The sequence below is a fragment of the Syngnathus typhle genome, linkage group LG11 (genome assembly GCF_033458585.1).
Source record: "Syngnathus typhle isolate RoL2023-S1 ecotype Sweden linkage group LG11, RoL_Styp_1.0, whole genome shotgun sequence".
Taxonomy (NCBI): Eukaryota; Metazoa; Chordata; class Actinopteri; order Syngnathiformes; family Syngnathidae; genus Syngnathus; species Syngnathus typhle.
The window spans coordinates 11,516,385-11,540,505 of record NC_083748.1 but is presented as its reverse complement, the minus strand read 5'-3'; the positions used below and the strand labels follow the sequence as shown (position 1 = coordinate 11,540,505).

Below are 24,121 nucleotides of genomic sequence, written 5' to 3'. Positions count from 1 at the left end.
TTTAATGTCGGTGTACTGGCACAGCCTCAAAAGATATAACAGTACGCTACATAACGATAGAAATAGTTCGGCTCACACTGCAACATGATGAATAAAATAGTAATGAAAACACGAGAATACAGACAATTGCAAAAAAATGCAACAGTGGGTTTACACAATGGGGGGCAATGGCCCTTGTGTTTTCTGGGACTATTGAGCAACTCTCATGCGGAATTTATGAAATAAATCATTTCATCTGCTACATAGACGTGTATGCTTGCGGGCACAAATGAACAGCAGCGTCTGCACCTGCCAGCTTCTCTAATCCTCGGTTTGCTCCCGTTCTGACTCGGGGGACCTTCGGAGCCATATGGCTACAGCCAAGGTGGAGAATTGTTGGCAAAGGTAAAATAAAAAAGCAAGAGTCAGCGGTCCACAACGGCCGTTGGCGGTTGTAAAGCTTTTCTCCAAGCAAAGTAATGAATAAGTCCTTCTGGACACATCTGCTTTCAGTGTTTGGGCTGAACATTGCAAAGCTCCACTGAGAAAGAGGCAGGACTCCACTTCAGGACCAGATGTTCTATTAGACTCCAGATGATGCAATTAGAGGTTTGATGAGAACAAAAAAGTGGTTAGCAAGACTTTAAGCGTCATAAAAAATGTTAATAGCATGCGGCTGTAAAGCGGGGGGACAATTTGTACCGCCTCGGAGTTGAGAAGGAGCAAGGGGCTGTCCATTCAACTTTGCATTTTATTCATGGGGTATGAATACATCTAAAATTTGCATCTCATGCTCTCATCACATTTCTAATCAAAGTATCGACAATTTTGGTTTGGAGCGAGCAGTGGCTTATTTGCATGGAACAGAACTGCGCCCCCCCATAAAGAACGATTTCAGTGGATGTTAGGTATGCTGTATTTTGAGCAAATAATTGCAAAGACTTTTAACAACAACACCTGGGAAATGTTTAAATAGTGTAAAAGAATGCCTTTAAATCTTCTTCGAATCAGACTTCTTCCAAAGACTTTTAACAACAACACTTGGGAAATGTCTAAATTGTGTAAAAGAATGCACATTATCTCCTTTAAATCTTCTTTAAATCAGACCAAACTAACAAGGAAAGAGTTTCCAATATGCCGTGAGTAAATGAATGCAAAGTTTGCTGCTCTCCCTGCGCTGATTTTTTTTTCCTGGAGCGCCCCGAGCAGAACAGGTGGGCTCATAAATGCTGATCACTCTACAAGACATTTCCTCTTTTACGTGACCATCATGACTATTTACGTTGCCGGGGAAGGGTGGTGGATAACGTACGAGAGGGATGGAGAACCTTTAGGTCACGGCTACGGATAAAATCTGCCCGATCCGGTAATAGAAAAGGTCTCTCTCTCCAAAGACTCATCCAAGCCATCAAAATTCAGGCCACACAGGTAGCTATGCTCTTGTATCCTCTCACCTCACCACTTCAAATTGGCCATGCATTGGAAGACATTAATTTATATAAATTATACATAACACAAGATGTTGCTGGGTTACACCACGCACAGTGATTGCGTCATCTCGCATCCCAGAGCTCTCAAAGACGAAAAACTAAAAAACAAACTGTGATCTTGACATAACTGTGAAAGTGACAAGGCAAAAATCCAACATTTAAAATGTCGACACCCAAGCATTTAATACCTTCCTCCAGACGCAAACATCTTCTACTCTGACTGGTCCCGTGCAAATATTTGCATGACTGCTGATGCTGACAGCGCTAATCAGGGAAGGTGTGACTGCAGCACAGCCTGTCGCACCTCATGAAAGGAAGCTGATGGAGTGCTTTAGGTGTGAGGCACTAGAACCAACACTACACTCGTGTGACATATTGAAATGGCGTGTTACTTTTGGTGTTTTTTTTTCGCTGCTCTTTTTGGCTGACATGGCCCAATTACTAACCACACCCCACTTTGCACGCTCAGCTGCTTTATTCCAGCTGATGTCATCTAAACTGTGTCCCTGTAGGTTTGTCTGGGGTAGATAAGACGTCCCCCTTGGTCCACTGCAGCAATAAAGGGGAGGTTGCTGCTGTGAAGATTGATTACCCAACCGGTGACACCGGTTCCCTCTCTGCCAGAGCCACTATGGAGCGTTAACGCAATTAAGGCAATTAATCTTCTGCAATCGGGGTTCACTGCCACCTCGTATGGGTTAGCCTCTTTCTACGCAGGTGCAAACCCGAAATATCTGCTCCCATACTCGCGCACAGGCAAAATATCTGTGTGTGTGCAAATCCAATAAGAATGAGCACTTGTAACTAGAATTTTGCAATTTCTGGAGAAATTGCGTGTGAAGGCGAAATGTATGAATAACTTCTTCGGGGAATGCTGCCGAACGATGTTGAAACGTGTTGAATTACTTGAGAAATGTAGAATATTTGGAGAATTTGTGGCGAATTTCAAAATAAAAGATGTGAAGTTTTTGGTAAGTGGGAAGTTGTGGAATAGGTCGAAAAATGATGAACAGTTGAAAGTTGGAATGGGTTGAATCGGTTGAAAAATGTAGAAATGAGAAGGGAAAAAGGAATTGGGTGTGAATTTCAAAATAAAAGATGTGAAGGTTTTGGGAAGTTGTGGAATAGGTCGAAAAATGATGAACAGTTGAAAGTTGGAATGGGTTGAATCGGTTGAAAAATGTAGAAATGAGAAGGGAAAAGGGAATTGGGTGTGAATTTCAAAATAAAAGATGTGAAGTTTTTGGTAAGTGGGAAGTTGTGGAATAGGTAGAAAAATGATGAACAGTTGAAAGTTGGAATGGGTTGAATCGGTTGAAAAATGTAGAAATGAGAAGGGAAAAGTGAATTGGGTGTGAATTTCAAAATAAAAGATGTGAAGTTTTTGGTAAGTGGGAAGTTGTGGAATAGGTAGAAAAATGATGAACAGTTGAAAGTTGGAATGGGTTGAATCGGTTGAAAAATGTAGAAATGAGAAGGGAAAAGGAAATTGAGTGTGAATTTCAAAATAAAAGATGTGAAGTTTTTGGTAAGTGGGAAGTTGTGGAATAGGTAGAAAAATGATGAACAGTTGAAAGTTGGAATGGGTTGAATCGGTTGAAAAATGTAGAAATTAGAGTACAAAAACGGAATTTGAGAGAATTTTGGTTGAATTTCAAAATAAAAGATGTGAAGTTTTTGGTAAGTGGGAAGTTGTGGAATAGGTAGAAAAATGATGAACAGTTGAAAGTTGGAATGGGTTGAATCGGTTGAAAAATGTAGAAATGAGAAGGGAAAAGGAAATTGGGTGTGAATTTCAAAATAAAAGATGTGAAGTTTTTGGTAAGTGGGAAGTTGTGGAATAGGTAGAAAAATGATGAACAGTTGAAAGTTGGAATGGGTTGAATCGGTTGAAAAATGTAGAAATGAGAAGGGAAAAGGGAATTGGGTGTGAATTTCAAAATAAAAGATGTGAAGTTTTTGGTAAATGGGAAGTTGTGGAATAGGTCGAAAAATGATGAACAGTTGAAAGTTGGAATGGGTTGAATCGGTTGAAAAATGTAGAAATGAGAAGGGAAAGGGAATTGGGTGTGAATTTCAAAATAAAAGATGTGAAGCTTTTGGTAAGTGGGAAGTTGTGGAATCGGTAGAAAAATAATGAACAGTTGAAAGTTGGAATGGGTTGAATCGGTTGAAAAATGTAGAAATTAGAGTAGAAAAACGAAATTTTAGAGAATTTTGGTTGAATTTCAAAATAAAAGATGTGAAGTTTTTGGTAAGTGGGACGTTGTGGAATAGGTAGGCAAAGGATGAACAGTTGAAAGTTTGAACGAGTTGAATCGGTTGAAAAATGTAGAAGTTAGAGGTGAAAAACGAAATTTTGTGAAAATTTGTCGGAATTTTTAACGTGAAAACGTGAAATTTTCGAATTTGGGAATTTTGGGAATGTCGAGAATCCTTCCGAATGTGATTAGAATGTGTTGAATGATGTGAATTTGAAATTGGAACGACGTAAATGTGAAATGTAGAATGTGCCATTAAGAATGAATGGGGAAAAATTTGTCGGAATTTTGGGAATTTTGCGGAATCGGTAAATTTTCGGAATGAGAAAAATGGAAGCGCTCGTCGCGTGAATATTTGGAATACGTGAAAAGTGGAATGGAGTGAATCGGATGAATTATGTGGAAGATGAAACGTGTCGAAAAAGTGTGGAGAATAAAATAGAAGAATAATAATAATAATTAGATGTCAAAAAAGTGGGAGGAATAAGTTGTTTAATAATAAAGTACAATATCAATGTGTGAAGGCCTTCGCCTTCACACAATAATAATAGAGAATGGTGTAGAATAACATATGTGTGAAGGCCTTCGCCTTCACACAATAATAATAGAGAATGGTGTAGAATAACATATGTGTGAAGGCCTTCGCCTTCACACAATAAAGTAAATGGAGTAGAATAACATATGTGTGAAGGCCTTCGCCTTCACACAATAATAATAATAACTAGAATTTTGCAATTTCTGGAGAAATTGCGTGTGAAGGCGAAATGTATGAATAACTTTTTCGGGGAATGCTGCCGAACGATGTTGAAACGTGTTGAATTACTTGAGAAATGTAGAATATTTGGAGAATTTGTGGTGAATTTCAAAATTGAAAGTTTGGAATATTTGGTAAGTGGGAAGTTGTGGAATAGGTAGGCAAAAGATGAACAGTTGAAAGTTGGAATGGGTTGAATCGGTTGAAAAATGTAGAAGTTAGAGTAGAAAAACGAAATTTTGGAGAATTTGGTTGAATTTTAAATTTGGAATTGTTGGTAAGTGGGAAGTTGTGGAATAGGTAGGCAAAAGATGAACAGTTGAAAGTTGGAACGGGTTGAATCAGTTAAAAAATGTAGAAGTTAGAGCAAATGTTGAATCCCCATAGAGAATGAATGGGAAAATAAAAAAAAGCAATTGCGCCAAAATCTTTCTAAATTTGGAACAAAACCCAAAGAAACGGCCTCAGGAGGTTCACTTTTGGGGTAAAAATGTTGAAACGGGTTAAATCAGATAAAAAACGAAGACGTTAGCGCAAATGTAGCTATTTGGGGCACTTAGTGTTGAAATAAGGTCACTTCCGGCTTGATTCGGGTCATTTCCGGTCTAATTTGGGTCACTTCCGGTTTATTTGGGTCACTTCCGGTTTAAAACAGGTCACTTCCGGTTTAGCTGAGGTCACTTCCGGTTTATTTGGGGTCATTTCCGGTCTAAAAAGGTCACTTCCGGTTTATTTTTGGTCACTTCCGGTTTGATTTGGGGTCACTTCCGGTTTACCAAAGATCACTTCCGGTCTATTTGGGGTCACTTCCGGTCTATTTGGGGTCACTTCCGGTCTATTTGGGGTCACTTCCGGTTTATTTGGGTCACTTCCGGTTTAATTTGGGTCACTTCCGGTTCGTCTGAGGTCACTTCCGGTTTATTAGGGGTCATTTCCGGTCTAAAAAGGTCACTTCCGGTACATTTGGGGTCACTTCCGGTTTACCTGAGGTCACTTCCGGTCTATTTGGGGTCACTTTCGGTTTGATTTGGGGCACTTCCGGTTCATTTTGGGTTCATTGGGGGCACTTGAGGGTCAATCCAAGATGGCCACCACACTGGAATTGGGGGTCAAGGGTTGAATGTGTAAGCGTAGTGGAAGTGGGGGTGAATGGGAGTGAATGTGGGAAGCATATGGTGAATGCATTTGGAATGGGTTGAATCGGTCGAAAAATGTAGAAATTAGAGTAGAAAAACGAAATTTTAGAGAATTTTGGTTGAATTTCAAATTTGAGAATTTGGAATTTTTGGTAAGTGGGAAGTTGTGGAATAGGTAGGCAAAAGATGAACAGTTGAAAGTTGGAATGGGTTGAATCGGTTGAAAAATGTAGAAATTAGAGTGGAATAACGGAATTTGAGAGAATTTTGGTTGAATTTCAAATTTGAAAATTTGGAATTTTTGGTAAATGGGAAGTTGTGGAATAGGTAGGCAAAAGATGAACAGTTGAAAGTTGGAATGGGTTGAATCGGTTGAAAAATGTAGAAGTTAGAGGTGAAAAACGAAATTTTGTGAAATGTCGAATGTGTCATTAAGAATGGATGGGGAAAAATTTGTCGGAATTTTGGGAATTTTGCGGAATCGGAAAATTTTCGGAACGAGAAAAATGGAAGCGCTCATCGCGTGAATATTTGGAATACGTGGAAAGTGGAATGGAGTGAATCGGATGAATTATGTGGAAGATGAAAGTGGACAAAAAAGTGTGGAGAATAAAAGAGAATAATAATAATAACTAGAATTTTGCAATTTCTGGAGAAATTGCGTGTGAAGGCGAAATGTATGAATAACTTTTTCGGGGAATGCTGCCGAACGATGTTGAAACGTGTTGAATTACTTGAGAAATGTAGAATATTTGGAGAATTTGTGGTGAATTTCAAAATTGAAAGTTTGGAATATTTGGTAAGTGGGAAGTTGTGGAATAGGTAGGCAAAAGATGAACAGTTGAAAGTTGGAATGGGTTGAATCGGTAGAAAAATGTAGAAGTTAGAGTAGAAAAACGAAATTTTGGAGAATTTGGTTGAATTTTAAATTTGGAATTGTTGGTAAGTGGGAAGTTGTGGAATAGGTAGGCAAAAGATGAACAGTTGAAAGTTGGAACGGGTTGAATCAGTTAAAAAATGTAGAAGTTAGAGCAAATGTTGAATCCCCATAGAGAATGAATGGGAAAATAAAAAAAAGCAATTGCGCCAAAATCTTTCTAAATTTGGAACAAAACCAAAAAAAACGGCCTCAGGAGGTTCACTTTTGGGGTAAAAATGTTGAAACGGGTTAAATCGGACAAAAAACGAAGACGTTAGCGCAAATGTAGCTATTTGGGGCACTTAGTGTTGAAATAAGGTCACTTCCGGCTTGATTTGGGTCACTTCCGGTCTACTTGGGGTCACTTCCGGTTTATTTGGGTCACTTCCGGTTTAATTTGGGTCACTTCCGGTTCGTCTAAGGTCACTTCCGGTTTATTAGGGGTCATTTCCGGTCTAAAAAGGTCACTTCCGGTTCATTTTGGGTCACTTCCGGTTTGATTTGGGGTCACTTCCGGTTTACCAGAGGTCACTTCCGGTGTATTTGGGGTCACTTCCGGTCTATTTGGGGTCACTTCCGGTTTATTTGGGTCACTTCCGGTTTAGCTGAGGTCACTTCCGGTTTATTTGGGGTCATTTCCGGTCTAAAAAGGTAACTTCCGGTTCATTTTGGGTCACTTCCGGTTTGATTTGGGGTCACTTCCGGTTTACCAGAGGTCACTTCCGGTCTATTTGGGGTCACTTCCGGTCTATTTGGGGTCACTTCTGGTTTATTTTGGTCACTTTTGGTTTATTTTTGGGTCACTTCCGGTTCGTCTGAGGTCACTTCCGGTTTATAAGGGGTCATTTCCGGTCTAAAAAGGTCACTTCCGGTACATTTGGGGTCACTTCCGGTTTGATTTGGGGTCACTTCCGGTTTACCTGAGGTCACTTCCGGTCTATTTGGGGTCACTTTCGGTTTGATTTGGGGCACTTCCGGTTCATTTTGGGTTCATTGGGGGCACTTGAGGGTCAATCCAAGATGGCCGCCACACTGGAATTGGGGGTCAAGGGTTGAATGTGTAAGCGTAGTGGAAGTGGGGGTGAATGGGAGTGAATGTGGGAAGCATAAGGTCAATGCATTTGGAATGGGTTGAATCGGTCGAAAAATGTAGAAATTAGAGTAGAAAAACGAAATTTTAGAGAATTTTGGTTGAATTTCAAAATAAAAGATGTGAAGTTTTTGGTAAGTGGGAAGTTGTGGAATAGGTAGAAAAATGATGAACGGTTGAAAGTTGGAATGGGTTGAATCGGTTGAAAAATGTAGAAATGAGAAGGGAAAAGGAAATTGGGTGTGTATTTCAAAATAAAAGATGTGAAGTTTTTGGTAAGTGGGAAGTTGTGGAATAGGTAGAAAAATGATGAACAGTTGAAAGTTGGAATGGGTTGAATCGGTTGAAAAATGTAGAAATGAGAAGGGAAAAGGAATTGGGTGTGAATTTCAAAATAAAAGATGTGAAGCTTTTGGTAAGTGGGAAGTTGTGGAATCGGTAGAAAAATAATGAACAGTTTAAAGTTGGAATGGGTTGAATCGGTTGAAAAATGTAGAAATTAGAGTAGAAAAACGAAATTTTAGAGAATTTTGGTTGAATTTCAAAATAAAAGATGTGAAGTTTTTGGTAAGTGGGAAGTTGTGGAATAGGTAGGCAAAAGATGAACAGTTGAAAGTTGGAATGGGTTGAATCGGTTGAAAAATGTAGAAGTTAGAGGTGAAAAACAAAATTTTGTGAAATGTCGAATGTGCCATGAAGAATGGATGGGGAAAAATTTGTCGGAATTTTGGGAATTTTGCGGAATCGGAAAATTTTCGGAACGAGAAAAATGGAAGCGCTCATCGCGTGAATATTTGGAATACGTGGAAAGTGGAATGGAGTGAATCGGATGAATTATGTGGAAGATGAAACTGGACAAAAAAGTGTGGAGAATAAAAGAGAATAATAATAATAATAACTAGAATTTTGCAATTTCTGGAGAAATTGCGTGTGAAGGCGAAATGTATGAATAACTTTTTCGGGGAATGCTGCCGAACGATGTTGAAACGTGTTGAATTACTTGAGAAATGTAGAATATTTGGAGAATTTGTGGTGAATTTCAAAATTGAAAGTTTGGAATATTTGGTAAGTGGGAAGTTGTGGAATAGGTAGGCAAAAGATGAACAGTTGAAAGTTGGAATGGGTTGAATCGGTAGAAAAATGTAGAAGTTAGAGTAGAAAAACGAAATTTTGGAGAATTTGGTTGAATTTTAAATTTGGAATTGTTGGTAAGTGGGAAGTTGTGGAATAGGTAGGCAAAAGATGAACAGTTGAAAGTTGGAACGGGTTGAATCAGTTAAAAAATGTAGAAGTTAGAGCAAATGTTGAATCCCCATAGAGAATGAATGGGAAAATAAAAAAAAACCATTGCGCCAAAATCTTTCTAAATTTGGAACAAAACCAAAAAAAACGGCCTCAGGAGGTTCACTTTTGGGGTAAAAATGTTGAAACGGGTTAAATCGGACAAAAAACGAAGACGTTAGCGCAAATGTAGCTATTTGGGGCACTTAGTGTTGAAATAAGGTCACTTCCGGTCTAATTTGGGTCACTTCCGGTTTATTTGGGTCACTTCCGGTTTAAAACAGGTCACTTCCGGTTTAGCTGAGGTCACTTCCGGTTTAGCTGAGGTCACTTCCGGTTTATTTGGGGTCATTTCCGGTCTAAAAAGGTCACTTCCGGTTCATTTTGGGTCACTTCCGGTTTGATTTGGGGTCACTTCCGGTTTACCAGAGGTCACTTCCGGTCTATTTGGGGTCACTTCCGGTCTAATTGGGGTCACTTCCGGTTTATTTGGGTCACTTCCGGTTTAAAACAGGTCACTTCCGGTTTAGCTGAGGTCACTTCCGGTTTATTTGGGGTCATTTCCGGTCTAAAAAGGTAACTTCCGGTTCATTTTGGGTCACTTCCGGTTTGATTTGGGGTCACTTCCGGTTTACCAGAGGTCACTTCCGGTCTATTTGGGGTCACTTCCGGTCTATTTGGGGTCACTTCCGGTTTATTTGGGTCACTTCCGGTTTAATTTGGGTCACTTCCGGTTCGTCTGAGGTCACTTCCGGTTTATTAGGGGTCATTTCCGGTCTAAAAAGGTCACTTCCGGTACATTTGGGGTCACTTCCGGTTTGATTTGGGGTCACTTCCGGTTTACCTGAGGTCACTTCCGGTCTATTTGGGGTCACTTTCGGTTTGATTTGGGGCACTTCCGGTTCATTCTGGGTTCATTGGTGGCACTTCAGGGTCATCCAAGATGGCCGCCACACTGGAATTGGGGGTCAAGGGTTGAATTGTGTAAGCATAGTGGAAGTGGGGGTGAATGGGAGTGAATGTGGTAAGCATAAGATGAATAAAGGGAATAAATGTGGAATGGGTTGAATCGGTCGAAAAATGTAGAAATTAGAGTGGAAAAACGAAATTTTGGAGAATTTGGTTGAATTTCAAACGTGAAAGTTCGGAATTTTTGGTAAGTGGGAAGTTGTGGAATAGGTAGGCAAAAGATGAACAGTTGAAAGTTGGAATGGGTTGAATCGGTTGAAAAATGTAGAAATTAGAGTGGAAAAACTGAATTTTGGAGAATTTTGGTTGAATTTCAAATTTGAAAATTTGGAATTTTTGGTAAGTGGGAAGTTGTGGAATAGGTAGGCAAAAGATGAACAGTTGAAAGTTGGAATGGGTTGAATCGGTTGAAAAATGTAGAAATTAGAGTAGAAAAACGGAATTTGAGAGAATTTTGGTTGAATTTCAAATTTGAAAATTTGGAATTTTTGGTAAGTGGGAAGTTGTGGAATAGGTAGGCGAAAGATGAACAGTTGAAAGTTGGAATGGGTTGAATCGGTTGAAAAATGTAGAAGTTAGAGGTGAAAAACGAAATTTTGTGAAATGTCGAATGTGCCATTAAGAATGGATGGGGAAAAATTTGTCGGAATTCTGGGAATTTTGCGGAATCGGAAAATTTTCGGAACGAGAAAAATGGAAGCGCTCATCGCGTGAATATTTGGAATACGTGGAAAGTGGAATGGAGTGAATCGGATGAATTATGTGGAAGATGAAAGTGGACAAAAAAGTGTGGAGAATAAAAGAGAATAATAATAATAATAATAATAGAGAATGGTGTAGAATAACATATGTGTGAAGGCCTTCGCCTTCACACAATAATAGAGAATGGTGTAGAATAACATATGTGTGAAGGCCTTCGCCTTCACACAACTAGAATTGCAATTTCGGAAGAAATTGCGTGTGAAGGCGAAGGCAGATGTTAAGTTACAAACGTTAAGCGTTAAAAATGATGAGCGGGAAGAATACAAAGGGAAAATAGATAATTGTGAAATAAATGGGAAGATGTTACAAATACATGTTACAAAAAGGTACAAATGATAAGCGTTAAAAATGAAACGTTACAAATGTTACAAAAAAGGTATAAATGATAAGCGTTGAAAATGATAAGGGGGAAGAATAAAGAGTAAAATAATTTATGACTCCCAATGTGGGAATCGAACCCACTACAGGAAACTGGCTCGGGTTGACATTTCCATTGTGTTTCCGACTGAGCTAATGAGGATCCTTCCTTCTTGCTGGTTGAATTTGGTTAATGTAATGAATGTGTTTGTTGAATGCGAATGCGTAATCAAAGTGGTGGAAATTGCTTAATGTAATGAATGTTGGATGCGAATGACAAAAGTTACAAATGATAACCGTTGAAAATGATAACCGGGAAGGATAAAGAGTAAAATAAATAATGACGCCCAATGTGGGAATCGAACTGACGCGGGTTTTGATACCACTCGGGAATGATGCTCATGTACTGGAATCACTTGTGTTTCCCACGAGCTAATTGAGTCCCTTACTATGTCGTGGTTGCAATTGGTTAATGTAATGAATGTGTTTGTTGAATGCGAATACGTAATCAAAGTGGTGGAAATTGCTTAATGTAATGAATGTTGAATGCGAATGTTAGTTACAAATGATAAGCGTTGAAAATGATAAGCGGGAAGAATAAAGAGTAAAATAATTAATGACGCCCAATGTGGGAATCGAACCCACTACAGGAAACTGGCTCGGGTTGACATTGCCATTAAGAATGAATGGGGAAATAAAAGGCACAAATTTGCTAATTACTTAAAAACGGTAAATGTTATGAACGCGAAAAATACTGGCAAGCGTGCCATGAATTTTTGGAACGTGTGAAAGGTTGAACGAGGTGAATCGGTTGAAGCATGTGGGAGTAGTTAGATGTCAAAAAAGTGGGAGGAATAAGTTGTTTAATAATAAAGTACAATATCAATGTGTGAAGGCCTTCGCCTTCACACAACTAGAATTTTGCAATTTCTGGAGAAATTGCGTGTGAAGGCGAAATGTATGAATAACTTTTTCGGGGAATGCTGCCGAACGATGTTGAAACGTGTTGAATTACTTGAGAAATGTAGAATATTTGGAGAATTTGTGGTGAATTTCAAAATAAAAGATGTGAAGTTTTTGGTAAGTTGTGGAATAGGTAGAAAAATGATGAACAGTTGAAAGTTGGAATGGGTTGAATCGGTTGAAAAATGTAGAAATGAGAAGGGAAAAAGGAATTGGGTGTGAATTTCAAAATAAAAGATGTGAAGGTTTTGGGAAGTTGTGGAATAGGTCGAAAAATGATGAACAGTTGAAAGTTGGAATGGGTTGAATCGGTTGAAAAATGTAGAAATGAGAAGGGAAAAGGGAATTGGGTGTGAATTTCAAAATAAAAGATGTGAAGTTTTTGGTAAGTGGGAAGTTGTGGAATAGGTAGAAAAATGATGAACAGTTGAAAGTTGGAATGGGTTGAATCGGTTGAAAAATGTAGAAATGAGAAGGGAAAAGGGAATTGGGTGTGAATTTCAAAATAAAAGATGTGAAGTTTTTGGTAAGTGGGAAGTTGTGGAATAGGTAGAAAAATGATGAACAGTTGAAAGTTGGAATGGGTTGAATCGGTTGAAAAATGTAGAAATGAGAAGGGAAAAGGGAATTGAGTGTGAATTTCAAAATAAAAGATGTGAAGTTTTTGGTAAGTGGGAAGTTGTGGAATAGGTAGAAAAATGATGAACAGTTGAAAGTTGGAATGGGTTGAATCGGTTGAAAAATGTAGAAATGAGAAGGGAAAAGGGAATTGGGTGTGAATTTCAAAATAAAAGATGTGAAAATTTTTGGTAAGTGGGAAGTTGTGGAATAGGTAGAAAAATGATGAACAGTTGAAAGTTGGAATGGGTTGAATCGGTTGAAAAATGTAGAAATGAGAAGGGAAAAGGGAATTGGGTGTGAATTTCAAAATAAAAGATGTGAAGTTTTTGGTAAGTGGGAAGTTGTGGAATAGGTAGAAAAATGATGAACAGTTGAAAGTTGGAATGGGTTGAATCGGTTGAAAAATGTAGAAATGAGAAGGGAAAAGGGAATTGAGTGTGAATTTCAAAATAAAAGATGTGAAGTTTTTGGTAAGTGGGAAGTTGTGGAATAGGTAGAAAAATGATGAACAGTTGAAAGTTGGAATGGGTTGAATCGGTTGAAAAATGTAGAAATGAGAAGGGAAAAGGGAATTGGGTGTGAATTTCAAAATAAAAGATGTGAAGTTTTTGGTAAGTGGGAAGTTGTGGAATAGGTAGAAAAATGATGAACAGTTGAAAGTTGGAATGGGTTGAATCGGTTGAAAAATGTAGAAATGAGAAGGGAAAAAGGAATTGGGTGTGAATTTCAAAATAAAAGATGTGAAGTATTTGGGAAGTTGTGGAATAGGTAGAAAAATGATGAACAGTAGAAAGTTGGAATGGGTTGAATCGGTTGAAAAATGTAGAAATTAGAGTACAAAAACGGAATTTGAGAGAATTTTGGTTGAATTTCAAAATAAAAGATGTGAAGTTTTTGGTAAGTGGGAAGTTGTGGAATAGGTAGAAAAATGATGAACAGTTGAAAGTTGGAATGGGTTGAATCGGTTGAAAAATGTAGAAATGAGAAGGGAAAAGGAAATTGGGTGTGAATTTCAAAATAAAAGATGTGAAGTTTTTGGTTAGTGGGAAGTTGTGGAATAGGTAGAAAAATGATGAACAGTTGAAAGTTAGAATGGGTTGAATCGGTTGAAAAATGTAGAAATGAGAAGGGAAAAGGAATTGGGTGTGAATTTCAAAATAAAAGATGTGAAGCTTTTGGTAAGTGGGAAGTTGTGGAATCGGTAGAAAAGTAATGAACAGTTGAAAGTTGGAATGGGTTGAATCGGTTGAAAAATGTAGAAATTAGAGTGGAAAAACGAAATTTTAGAGAATTTTGGTTGAATTTCAAAATAAAAGATGTGAAGTTTTTGGGAAGTGGGACGTTGTGGAATAGGTAGGCAAAAGATGAACAGTTGAAAGTTGGAACGAGTTGAATCGGTTGAAAAATGTAGAAGTTAGAGCTGAAAAACGAAATTTTGTGAAAATTTGTCGGAATTTTTAACGTGAAAACGTGAAATTTTTGAATTTGGGAATTTTGGGAATGTCGAGAATCCTTCCGAATGTGATTAGAATGTGCTGAATGATGTGAATTTCAAATTGGAACGACGTAAACGTGAAATGTCGAATGTGCCATTAAGAATGAATGGGGAAAAATTTGTCGGAATTTGGGGAATTTTGCGGAATCGGAAAATGTTCGGAATGAGAAAAATACAAGCCACCCTTTCCTGAATATTTGGAATACGTGAAAAGTGGAATGGAGTGAATCGGGTGAATTTTGTGAAAGAAGAAGCGGGACAAAAAAGTGAGGAGAATAAAATATAATAATAATAATAACTAGAATTGCAATTTCGGAAGAAATTGCGTGTGAAGGCGAAGGCAGATGTTAAGTTACAAACGTTAAGCGTTAAAAATGATGAGCGGGAAGAATACAAAGGGAAAATAGATAATTGTGAAATAAATGGGAAAATGTTACAAATACATGTTACAAAAAGGTACAAATGATAAGCGTTAAAAATGAAACGTTACAAATGTTACAAAAAAGGTACAAATGATAAGCGTTGAAAATGATAAGGGGGAAGAATAAAGAGTAAAATAATTTATGACTCCCAATGTGGGAATCGAACCCACTACAGGAAACTGGCTCGGGTTGACATTTCCATTGTGTTTCCGACTGAGCTAATGAGGATCCTTCCTTCTTGCTGGTTGAATTTGGTTAATGTAATGAATGTGTTTGTTGAATGCGAATGCGTAATCAAAGTGGTGGAAATTGCTTAATGTAATGAATGTTGGATGCGAATGACAAAAGTTACAAATGATAACCGTTGAAAATGATAACCGGGAAGGATAAAGAGTAAAATCAATAATGACGCCCAATGTGGGAATCGAACTGACGCGGGTTTTGATACCACTCGGGAATGATGCTCGTGTACTGGAATCACTTGTGTTTCCCACGAGCTAATTGAGTCCCTTGCTATGTCGTGGTTGCAATTGGTTAATGTAATGAATGTGTTTGTTGAATGCGAATACGTAATCAAAGTGGTGGAACTTGCTTAATGTAATGAATGTTGAATGCGAATGTTAGTTACAAATGATAAGCGTTGAAAATGATAAGCGGGAAGAATAAAGAGTAAAATAATTAATGACGCCCAATGTGGGAATCGAACCCACTACAGGAAACTGGCTCGGGTTGACATTGCCATTAAGAATGAATGGGGAAATAAAAGGCACAAATTTGCTAATTACTTAAAAACGGTAAATGTTATGAACGCGAAAAATACTGGCAAGCGTGCCATGAATTTTTGGAACGTGTGAAAGGTTGAACGAGGTGAATCGGTTGAAGCATGTGGGAGTAGTTAGATGTCAAAAAAGTGGGAGGAATAAGTTGTTTAATAATAAAGTACAATATCAATGTGTGAAGGCCTTCGCCTTCACACAATAAAGTGAATGGAGTAGAATAACATAAGTGTGAAGGCCTTCGCCTTCACACAATAATAATAATAGAGAATGGTGTAGAATAACATATGTGTGAAGGCCTTCGCCTTCACACAATAAATGGATATCATTTGAAGTCGTTTGTGATTTGGCTTGATTATTATGGGTAGCCATTTCCATAAGAGGTGCTAAACATCAGAATTGAATGGCTTGCAGTAAAACAGAATGTCTTTTTTTTTTTTGCAGTGATTCACAACCAGCATGCTTTGTGATTTTAGAAATGATGATGATTTAGTTTTATTTCATTGCTCCGAAAATGACGATATATTGATAACAAATATTGCTTTTTATTTAATGGATCTATGCCAGAGACGTGTCGTGACAGGCAGAAACATTTCAATGCTCTTCCATTAGATAGCAGAAGGTACATCAGTGAAATGAGCATCCACTATTTGTGACATTTCTTTTCCTGTTTTGGCCAAACACAAATTGGAAACCACTGCTTTAGAGGAGAGAAACCAAACCACTGTGTTCAAAGAATCCCGCAGCTTGGTATCTATGTTAATACCTGAATTGAAATAGTCACGATGCAGCGGCGTTGAAACGTGCAATCAAGCTGTCACAGGTGAGTGAAGGGCATCAGAAGTGAAACCACTGTGCAAATACCCCAACCCTTTGTTTGACAAGTAACAACACTGCTTTGGATGTATGCAAAAGCTGGCATGACCCACAACTGGGCGCTGAGAGCAACTGGGTGACCCCAGTGTGCAACTAGGCCACGGAGCACAAAACATGTCACACCTTCCTTAATGAACATTAGAAAACCATATGATTGCCCTACGTAATTTTCAAAACTTGGATTGGTATGAGGATCTTGAGAAATTTGATCTCGAAGGCTGACCATCCCCATGAAGGTGAAAGGAACTTGATTAGCACTTTGCAGGGGGTTAGCAGATGGCGTGGGCCCATGAACCACAAATTTGGTCTCACGCTGCTTTCTCACTTAGCAGCTTTGCAAAAGATCTCTCACATCCAAGGACTGCATTACAATCATCACAGGTATTATTATCGTTATGTATTATCATTATGTTGAGAAATGTAGAGATGTAGTTATTCATTATTAAAGCAATTTTACCTGAATGCATTCCGGATAAATGGCCACATTATGCCCAACCTTCAATAACCCTTTCAATATCAGCCATTACAAAAAGCTTATTTGGGCATTCTGTCTGACAATTTGTTTTTACTATAGTCTCATTTTTTTTTTTGTAATTTAGTAATCAGCAGTCGAACGTGGATTGGTATCACTCAAATCACTCAAGTGTTTTGTGAAAAGATATTTTATCCACAACATTGACTTTTATGCTAATAATTTAACGTGACAAACACTTTCATCAGGTATTATTCCCGTCAAATTGATTTCTTGTTGATGTGTAACAGAGTCACACAGACATCCCGTGAAGCCCAGATGGCGGCTGATTGAAATTCGCTACGAATATTGGGAGTGGCTGCTGGAGAAGCTTCAGGCCATTTGTCTGCTCTCCCTTTCTGCAGGTCCACGAGGATCACGTATGCTGATGCGTGTATTCAGTGTTTTGCACGTATGCTATACGACGGTGTAAAAAAATAAAGAAAAAGAATTCCCTCCAATAGAACTAATGACATCTTCTTATCATTATCCTTAGGGAAATTTTAGTCACGTATAAGCCTTAGTCATCTTAATTCCTAAATTCCCATACAATTTCAACCTCTGAGTGGAAATCCAGATGAAGCATGGATAAAGTGAAAAATAGGTTAAATGCCTATTTGTCTAAATTATATTTGGAATGTGATGCAAATGATGTTTTTGTCTTGTGCTATTGGCTGACGAGGGTTCACTCTGCCCCACGCTGAGCTGGGATAGGCTCCAGCACATCATAAGTAGAAAATTGATGGATGGATCCAAGTGTACAGACACTTTCCAAGTGATTCCATTGGGGGACTCGTGGTTGAGGTGGTGGAGCGATTGTCTCGCTATTTGGGTAAAAGCTACTTGTGAGTCTGCGTGATCTGCGTGCCAATGAGTTGTTGACTTTTCTTCTCCATCATCATCATTGTGTGAGTGGGGCGAATGCCTTGAAGGTGGAAATGTGCCACATAAATCCGCCCCATTTACCACCTTGCTTTTCAGCACTAAAAACCAAAAAGACTGACGGCACCCTGGAGTGTAATTTCAGGCTGCATTATGGTCACAGAAGTGATGCCAAACACAAACAACTGGTATGATGCTGCTGCGGTTTTTCTTTTTAGCCACTTTTCATTCTATGACTGCCACCAATTACAGCTGACAGCATTCTAGCCACAATCCATCTGTCATCGAGTCACGTAATTGTGTAAAAGCAAACAAATGCACAGCGTCACGTAAATATGTTGTTGACGTGCGCTGCTTGGGTAGCATCGTGTTGCTGTCTGATAAAAATGCGCGTTTCCACTTGAAGACAAGAGATGGGATGACCTGTGGCAAAGAAGAAAGCCGTTCTCTGTCCTTTTGCTTTAATGAATCACGCGCCGGCACTCTTGGATAATGAATGTAATATTTTGGGCAGATGGTTGATAATAAAAGGTACACTTTCATGGAACCGAGTATAATTGATGTGAGCGGGTCAAAATCTTGTGGCTAAATTGGCCGTTAAATTACAATTGTGTTGATTTTAAAGCAAATATGCAAATGCAATGCTTCGAGGCACATTTTGAAGCTTTAGGGAAGCTTGTCCTTGGACTGGAGTGCAAACAATTGCTTTGCTTAGACAGCCATTTGTGAAAATACACTTTATGTCTTTGTTGTGGACCCATTATAATAAAAATAATAATAATAAGCCACATCACTGTTTCATGGCACCAATTTTCATTGCCGTAGTCAACGTTCTGCTCTATGCAAAAAGTAGGCCGGTATTGTTTTGTGGGTAAAAAGTAATGTGGTTACCTTTGACTTTCTTCCAGCGGTTGACTGGCCTTCCTCCAAGAGATCACACCCCACGGAGACATCTTGGGTTTGCACTCAATGAGCACATCTCCTCCAACCTTGACAAACGTCTGGCTCCTCACTTGGTTATGAGAGAAATCTGGAGCAACAGCTGCAACAGGATGGACAGATTTTGTATCAAATACACACAATTAAATGTCTGGCTTCTCGACAATTCATCACATAAGGACATTTTTTAGCTCAATTTCAATTAGACAGATTGCACTTTGGTTTGATGGCATCTGTCTTTCTTTTTTTTGTGGTCACTGAGCTTGACTGTGGTCTAGATTTGTCTTTTATTTCTATCTGTGACACATGACAGATGTTCTGTTTTTTTCCAAATCTATTTTCAGGCTAGATAAAGCATGTTACAGTGACTTGGCCACCAGACTGCTGTGAAATAACAGATATAAATTATTCCTGCCAAGGTTCACTTCTTTCTTAAAGCTAAAAGTACACAGTGGTGAGAGAAAAAAAAACTGTGAAATATTTTGGTGCAAAACAAAGGAGGTGCAGATGTTCCAACTTTTGAGTGAGCGAGAAGCAATAAACCGAGCCTGCGGCGTACTGCACAGCAAAAGTCTCAATAAATAGACGATAAAAAAAACCTTGAGGCTATATTATTCTCTTTTTATATGTTCATGTTTTTGCACATTTTTTTATGGCTCATTCTGGAGGATCACTACTTGGTTTCGCCCCCATATGTACAGATGCCCAATTCATTACCATGGCAACCCATTCAGACAAGTCAGCACAGCCCACTGATGTGGGGAAGCATCAAATTATCTGATCACTTGATGATGTGTGGAAAGTAGGGCTTCATCATCTGATACCCCAAAAAGCCGATTTTCCCTCAATCTGAACAAACCCGTTGCGAGATTGTCAACAAATAAAAGCAAGTGCAAGCCCAAAAGATCGAGTCACAAGCCTAGCAGGTCAGATGAGCAGCGCTTGTAAACAGAGACACTAAAGCATGCACTGTAAATCACTGTCAGAAAGACGCCGTATCCCTTTTGGTGGCCAATAACTGAGGGGGCAAAGGTCATCTGGTAAAATTGACCCAATAAAAAGCTTGGTGCAAACCGCAATGAATGCAGGCACACCCGTCACACATGCTCACAATGAAGTGATCTTACCTATGATTCGCAGTTCGGCATTGGAGTAGACGTCGCCATACTTATTCCCGGCGACACACTGGTACATTCCTGTGTCCGACAGGGTCAAGCGACTGATTACCAATGCCCCGTTGCTCACCTGTATGCGTTCCTATGGACATAGACACATGCCATTAATAGGCCAAGTTCCCACAGCTCATCTACATAAAAACAGCCACGGGGCCGGTGAATTATGCTCTGAAAATAACAGACGTGGCTATAAATCTCAGATTTCATCACTAATGGAGGGGAAGGCTTGGGTGGATGGAGGCAGGCTAGCAGAAAATGACCCTAATCAATCTGCATGTTTATGAGAGTGAAATAAAGCCATGGCCTATTTATATCGGTGAGTGCACCGCAGGGCCCGTTTCCCCTTCAGCAGGAGGGGCATAAGGATAGCGGAATATTTTAGGGCGTACTGCATTGGGACATTTTGCGATTGGTTGTTCGTCTCGGGGTGCCCTGCGATTGGCTGGCAACCGGTTCAGGGTGTCCCCCGACTACTGCTGGGAGCGGACCCCCGTGGGGATAAGCGGTACAGAAAATAGGTGGAAGGATGGATATATACAATATGTATGTGTGCGTGTGTATGTATGTATGACTAGGCAGAATGAAATAAAACCTTTGTAGTGGCAATATATGAATCCCTCAACTTCTTTATCGACACCTTTACAATGCTGACGGTAAACGGTACAAAAGGTTTTGATTTATTCATTCATTTAATACATTTCTAAGCTCATTTTCAGGACTGCCTACAGCTGCCCTTCGGTTTTGATATTCAATTAGGGCTCACACAGAACGTAAGCTCTCTATTGGAGGGGTGTCTGAATAGTTTTAAATCCACTCAAAGAAAACAAGATACAGTCAGAATACAAAACAAGGTTGACTGACTCACTGACGATCCAAAGACTAATAAAGTATTGGAAAAAGCTGCATTTTTCATTTTCAAAGAAGCTGTGTGGAGGCGTGTTAAATTGGTTGCTATTCATTAAATATGACACAAAGTCTAATCAGTATTCCGGTGATAGTGAAAGAAAATAAATGGGAGGGTTATTGACAAACGGCAAACAGTGAATTTATTTTTAACTTATATTTCATTTATAATACCCTGCAAAATTATTGTAACAGTCATGTAAATTCTTTGATTTGTTTTATTTCAGTTTGACTATATGGTGCAGTTTGCAGGGGAATAGCAAGCTTGGTTTGACTGCGAGTGATCTTGCACAAACTCTGACCCTTCCTCTCACTGTGCCTGTGCAAAGTAGATAACAGTGCACACAAATCACAGCGTGAAGGTTGTTGGTGCATGCTGGAATGTGCCAGCATCTATTTTTTTGTTCTTGAAAAACCCAACTCTGAAATACTGAGGCAAGGCGGAGGATGCTTTAGGAATATTATGACTGACATTGATATTGATGTAACTGATATACAACATTTCTGTCCGTCCGAATCATAAACATGTTAGCAACGAGTTTACATTCAGACAGACAGCAAAATGTGTCCTAAACAGCAAACAGAGCTTCACTGTTATACGTGGTTGACCTTTCGCCGTTCCATTCATTGCACGGCGGCGGTTAACGGTGGCATTTCAAATAAGGTAAATCCATTCAGCCGTGCAGTCTGAATATCCTCATTTATTGGCTATTTTGAGCGGGTACTCAAAGGAGTACTGTACTTTTTTTATGTTGATATTTTTTCTCTGGGGCACTGAAAAATTCCTTTGTTGTAATACATTTGAAAATACAGTGGACTTTAAAGCGCATTTCGTAACTCAGAGCACAGCAATGTTTAAAGATGTTTGTAAGTGCATGAAATGCTTTTATGGTGTGCTTATGGATTATAGTTTTTGAATCTCTTTGCAGTCTAAACATAAAATTGGGGAATTATAATGTTATCACAAATTACGACTGGATCCGCATATATACGTACATTGCTGAGCCAAAAGGAAAGGGTTTCGATTTAACGGCTGGGCTACAATCCCAGCCTCACTTATGGTGAGGCGGGTGATAACAACAAGCTTGCAGATACAAGTGGATAGAATGAGTTTCCGCCGCTTTCCCTTAGAGATACAGCAAGAAGCTCAGTCATCCGAGATGGACTCAAATTAGAGCCGCTGTTGGTCGGCATGGAGAGGAGCTAGATGAGGCAGGCGTAAGGCTAGTCTATCTCCACGATGCCTCATTGGTGAGTTGTTCCACAAGGCAGGACGCCCCAGAGAACAGTCAGAAGGCTAAATGTATACAACTTGTTTGGATTGGGATTCGACTAGCAAAAGCCGGCCAATGAATGGATCGGACTATTATGACAATTATAATATTTTCACTTTGCTCCAAAATGTAATAAAAATGTCACAGACATTGTTTACAGATGCTGTTGATGATTCAGCAGGATTGCTAGCGGTTGGCTGTGCACGTGTTGCCACACTGGGTTCATTCCAACAACATGTAGCACTGATCAATATCCTCTGGTGTGTTTGTTGTCTGGTGTGAGCTTTGCATAATGAAGCAGCTGTTTATTCATCAGGTCTGTGTTGCACTACAAAATGTTATCTCTTCATTTTTTTATGTTAAAAAAATGTAGGTGTATATTACAGGAATCGGCATTCCTGATAGATCTTAACAATAAAAATGCATTTGTGCAAAGGCGACCATCATTGAGTGTAAAAGAATGATTTTGTCAATGTTTCTCTTGTTATTTTCAAGAGTATCTTAAAATGAAATGGTAATTGCCGTTTCTTTCCGGTTGAGCAAGAGAAAATGCAGCAATTCACTTGAGTGCTATGCTACTTTAGATAAGTGGATAACACAATGCTTTTGCAAAGGCAGTGTCGTGAAGAATAAAAATATGTGCAGTACATATTTCCTGGAAATCAGCACGAAATTTTCATTTGTAATCTGAGGGAGACTGATAAGCCCGTCAGGGTTTCTAGTCTTCCTTGCGCATGTCTTTATTTTCTTTACATTTTTTCTTCATATGACATTTGTGTTATTTTGTGTGTGCTAAATAAAAATAAAAAATAAACTTTCGTATTGGTTTTCTAAGACATATTTCCATTGTGCCACAGCCAAGTATTGTGTTGACGGGGTGGCACCAAGGACAGTATTTTGGCGTACTTAAAAATAGACATGAGGATAACTGAGCGCTCATGCCCATTTTTTTCTGCTGCGCTTCCTTCCTAAAATTAGTAAAGTCAGGTGTTCTTTGCAAATACTGAAAGAAGATCTTGTTTACTTCTTGTCTAAACCAACAGCAGAACTTTTTGTGTTTATACTTCCTTGTTGGCTGCTACATCAGCTCTTCTAAATATGGGCATACTGTGTGAGAAGCTCTTTACCCAACAACCCTGCTCGAGACCTCAGCGTCAAAGCTCGGGTTTTAAATCCAACCAAAACAGCATCCACAATTCTACCACGACGCAAATCTCGCAAGGCTCACCTCTGCAGGCTCCAGGTTCTCGCCATTTTTCATCCACCTGTAGGAGGGTTTCGGCTTCCCTGTGGCTTTACATTCCCATGCCAAGGAGTCGTCAATGAGCTTCTGGACATCTTGAGGCTTCTCTATGATATGAGGTGGAGCTGGAAATGTTCCCGAAAAGAGTGACCTATTAGTCATGATAGATTGTCACGTAAAGCGCTACATGATGAGTTTGAACAGCATAACCTGGAGTTTGCTTGATTCATCCAAATAAGCCAAACATTTCAACAGAATTTTCTCTTCCAGGTAACTCAAGGCCTGTTAACGATTAGCGGAAGCGTGCAGTCGTGGAAAGATAAAGCAAGTGCAACAACGCTCTCCATACATATTGGATGGTGCGGAGGTCAAGCTACTATCGCACGGGGCTGGTGGCAAGGAAAGAGTAATGGCAGACTGCACTTTTCCATTTCACAAAACTCAACTAATGTCGCTCTCAAGGACTGACCTTTTGGAGGGTTTTTTTCCGTAGCAGTAAAAACCTTGTTCTAATTGCCTTCTGCTTTTCAGTATTTGGATTTAAAACATGCAGGGCATGAGAAAAAGTTAATGACTTGTATTCACTTTATACACACACGCACGCACGCACGCACGCACACACACACACACACACACAGAATTCCAGCAAATAGTAAATCTGTGATAAAGCATGCATGTATGTATGTGGAGGATTTAGTGATAGAGAAAAAAAGATGAAAAGAAATGGAGCTGCTGCCCAGCAAGAGACTTTGTAATATTTATAGTGAAGTACTTCCTTAGTCCACATAAAGATAAGATATATATTATATCCACATTCCTGTATAAATACTCAATTCATCTTTTCTCTTTTTTATAGGACCCATGCAGGTCATTTGGTGTTTTGTGTTGATATTATATTTTAAGAATGTCGATGTAGAGAAGTCACACCTCTATTTTGAGGAAGCGAATCTCCTCATCCAACATCAGAGAGGAAAACACATTCATTGAGATGTGGTTTATTAAACAGCATATGTGTAATCAATTCATAAAAGAGAACCAAATTT

At 39.1% G+C, this 24,121-nt stretch overlaps 1 protein-coding gene across 1 annotated transcript in view; it reads right to left on the bottom strand.

The window, feature by feature from the left end:
• Positions 1–24,121, bottom strand: part of LOC133162740 (contactin-4-like) — a 66,829-nt gene that overhangs the window by 17,575 nt on the left and 25,133 nt on the right. The window contains exons 12-14 of the mRNA XM_061292145.1: positions 23,064–23,203; positions 19,611–19,740; positions 18,436–18,586 (exon numbers count right to left, since the gene is read on the bottom strand). Of these exons, the coding sequence (XP_061148129.1) occupies positions 18,436–18,586; positions 19,611–19,740; positions 23,064–23,203 (421 nt within the window). The remainder of the gene's footprint in view (positions 1–18,435; positions 18,587–19,610; positions 19,741–23,063; positions 23,204–24,121) is intronic.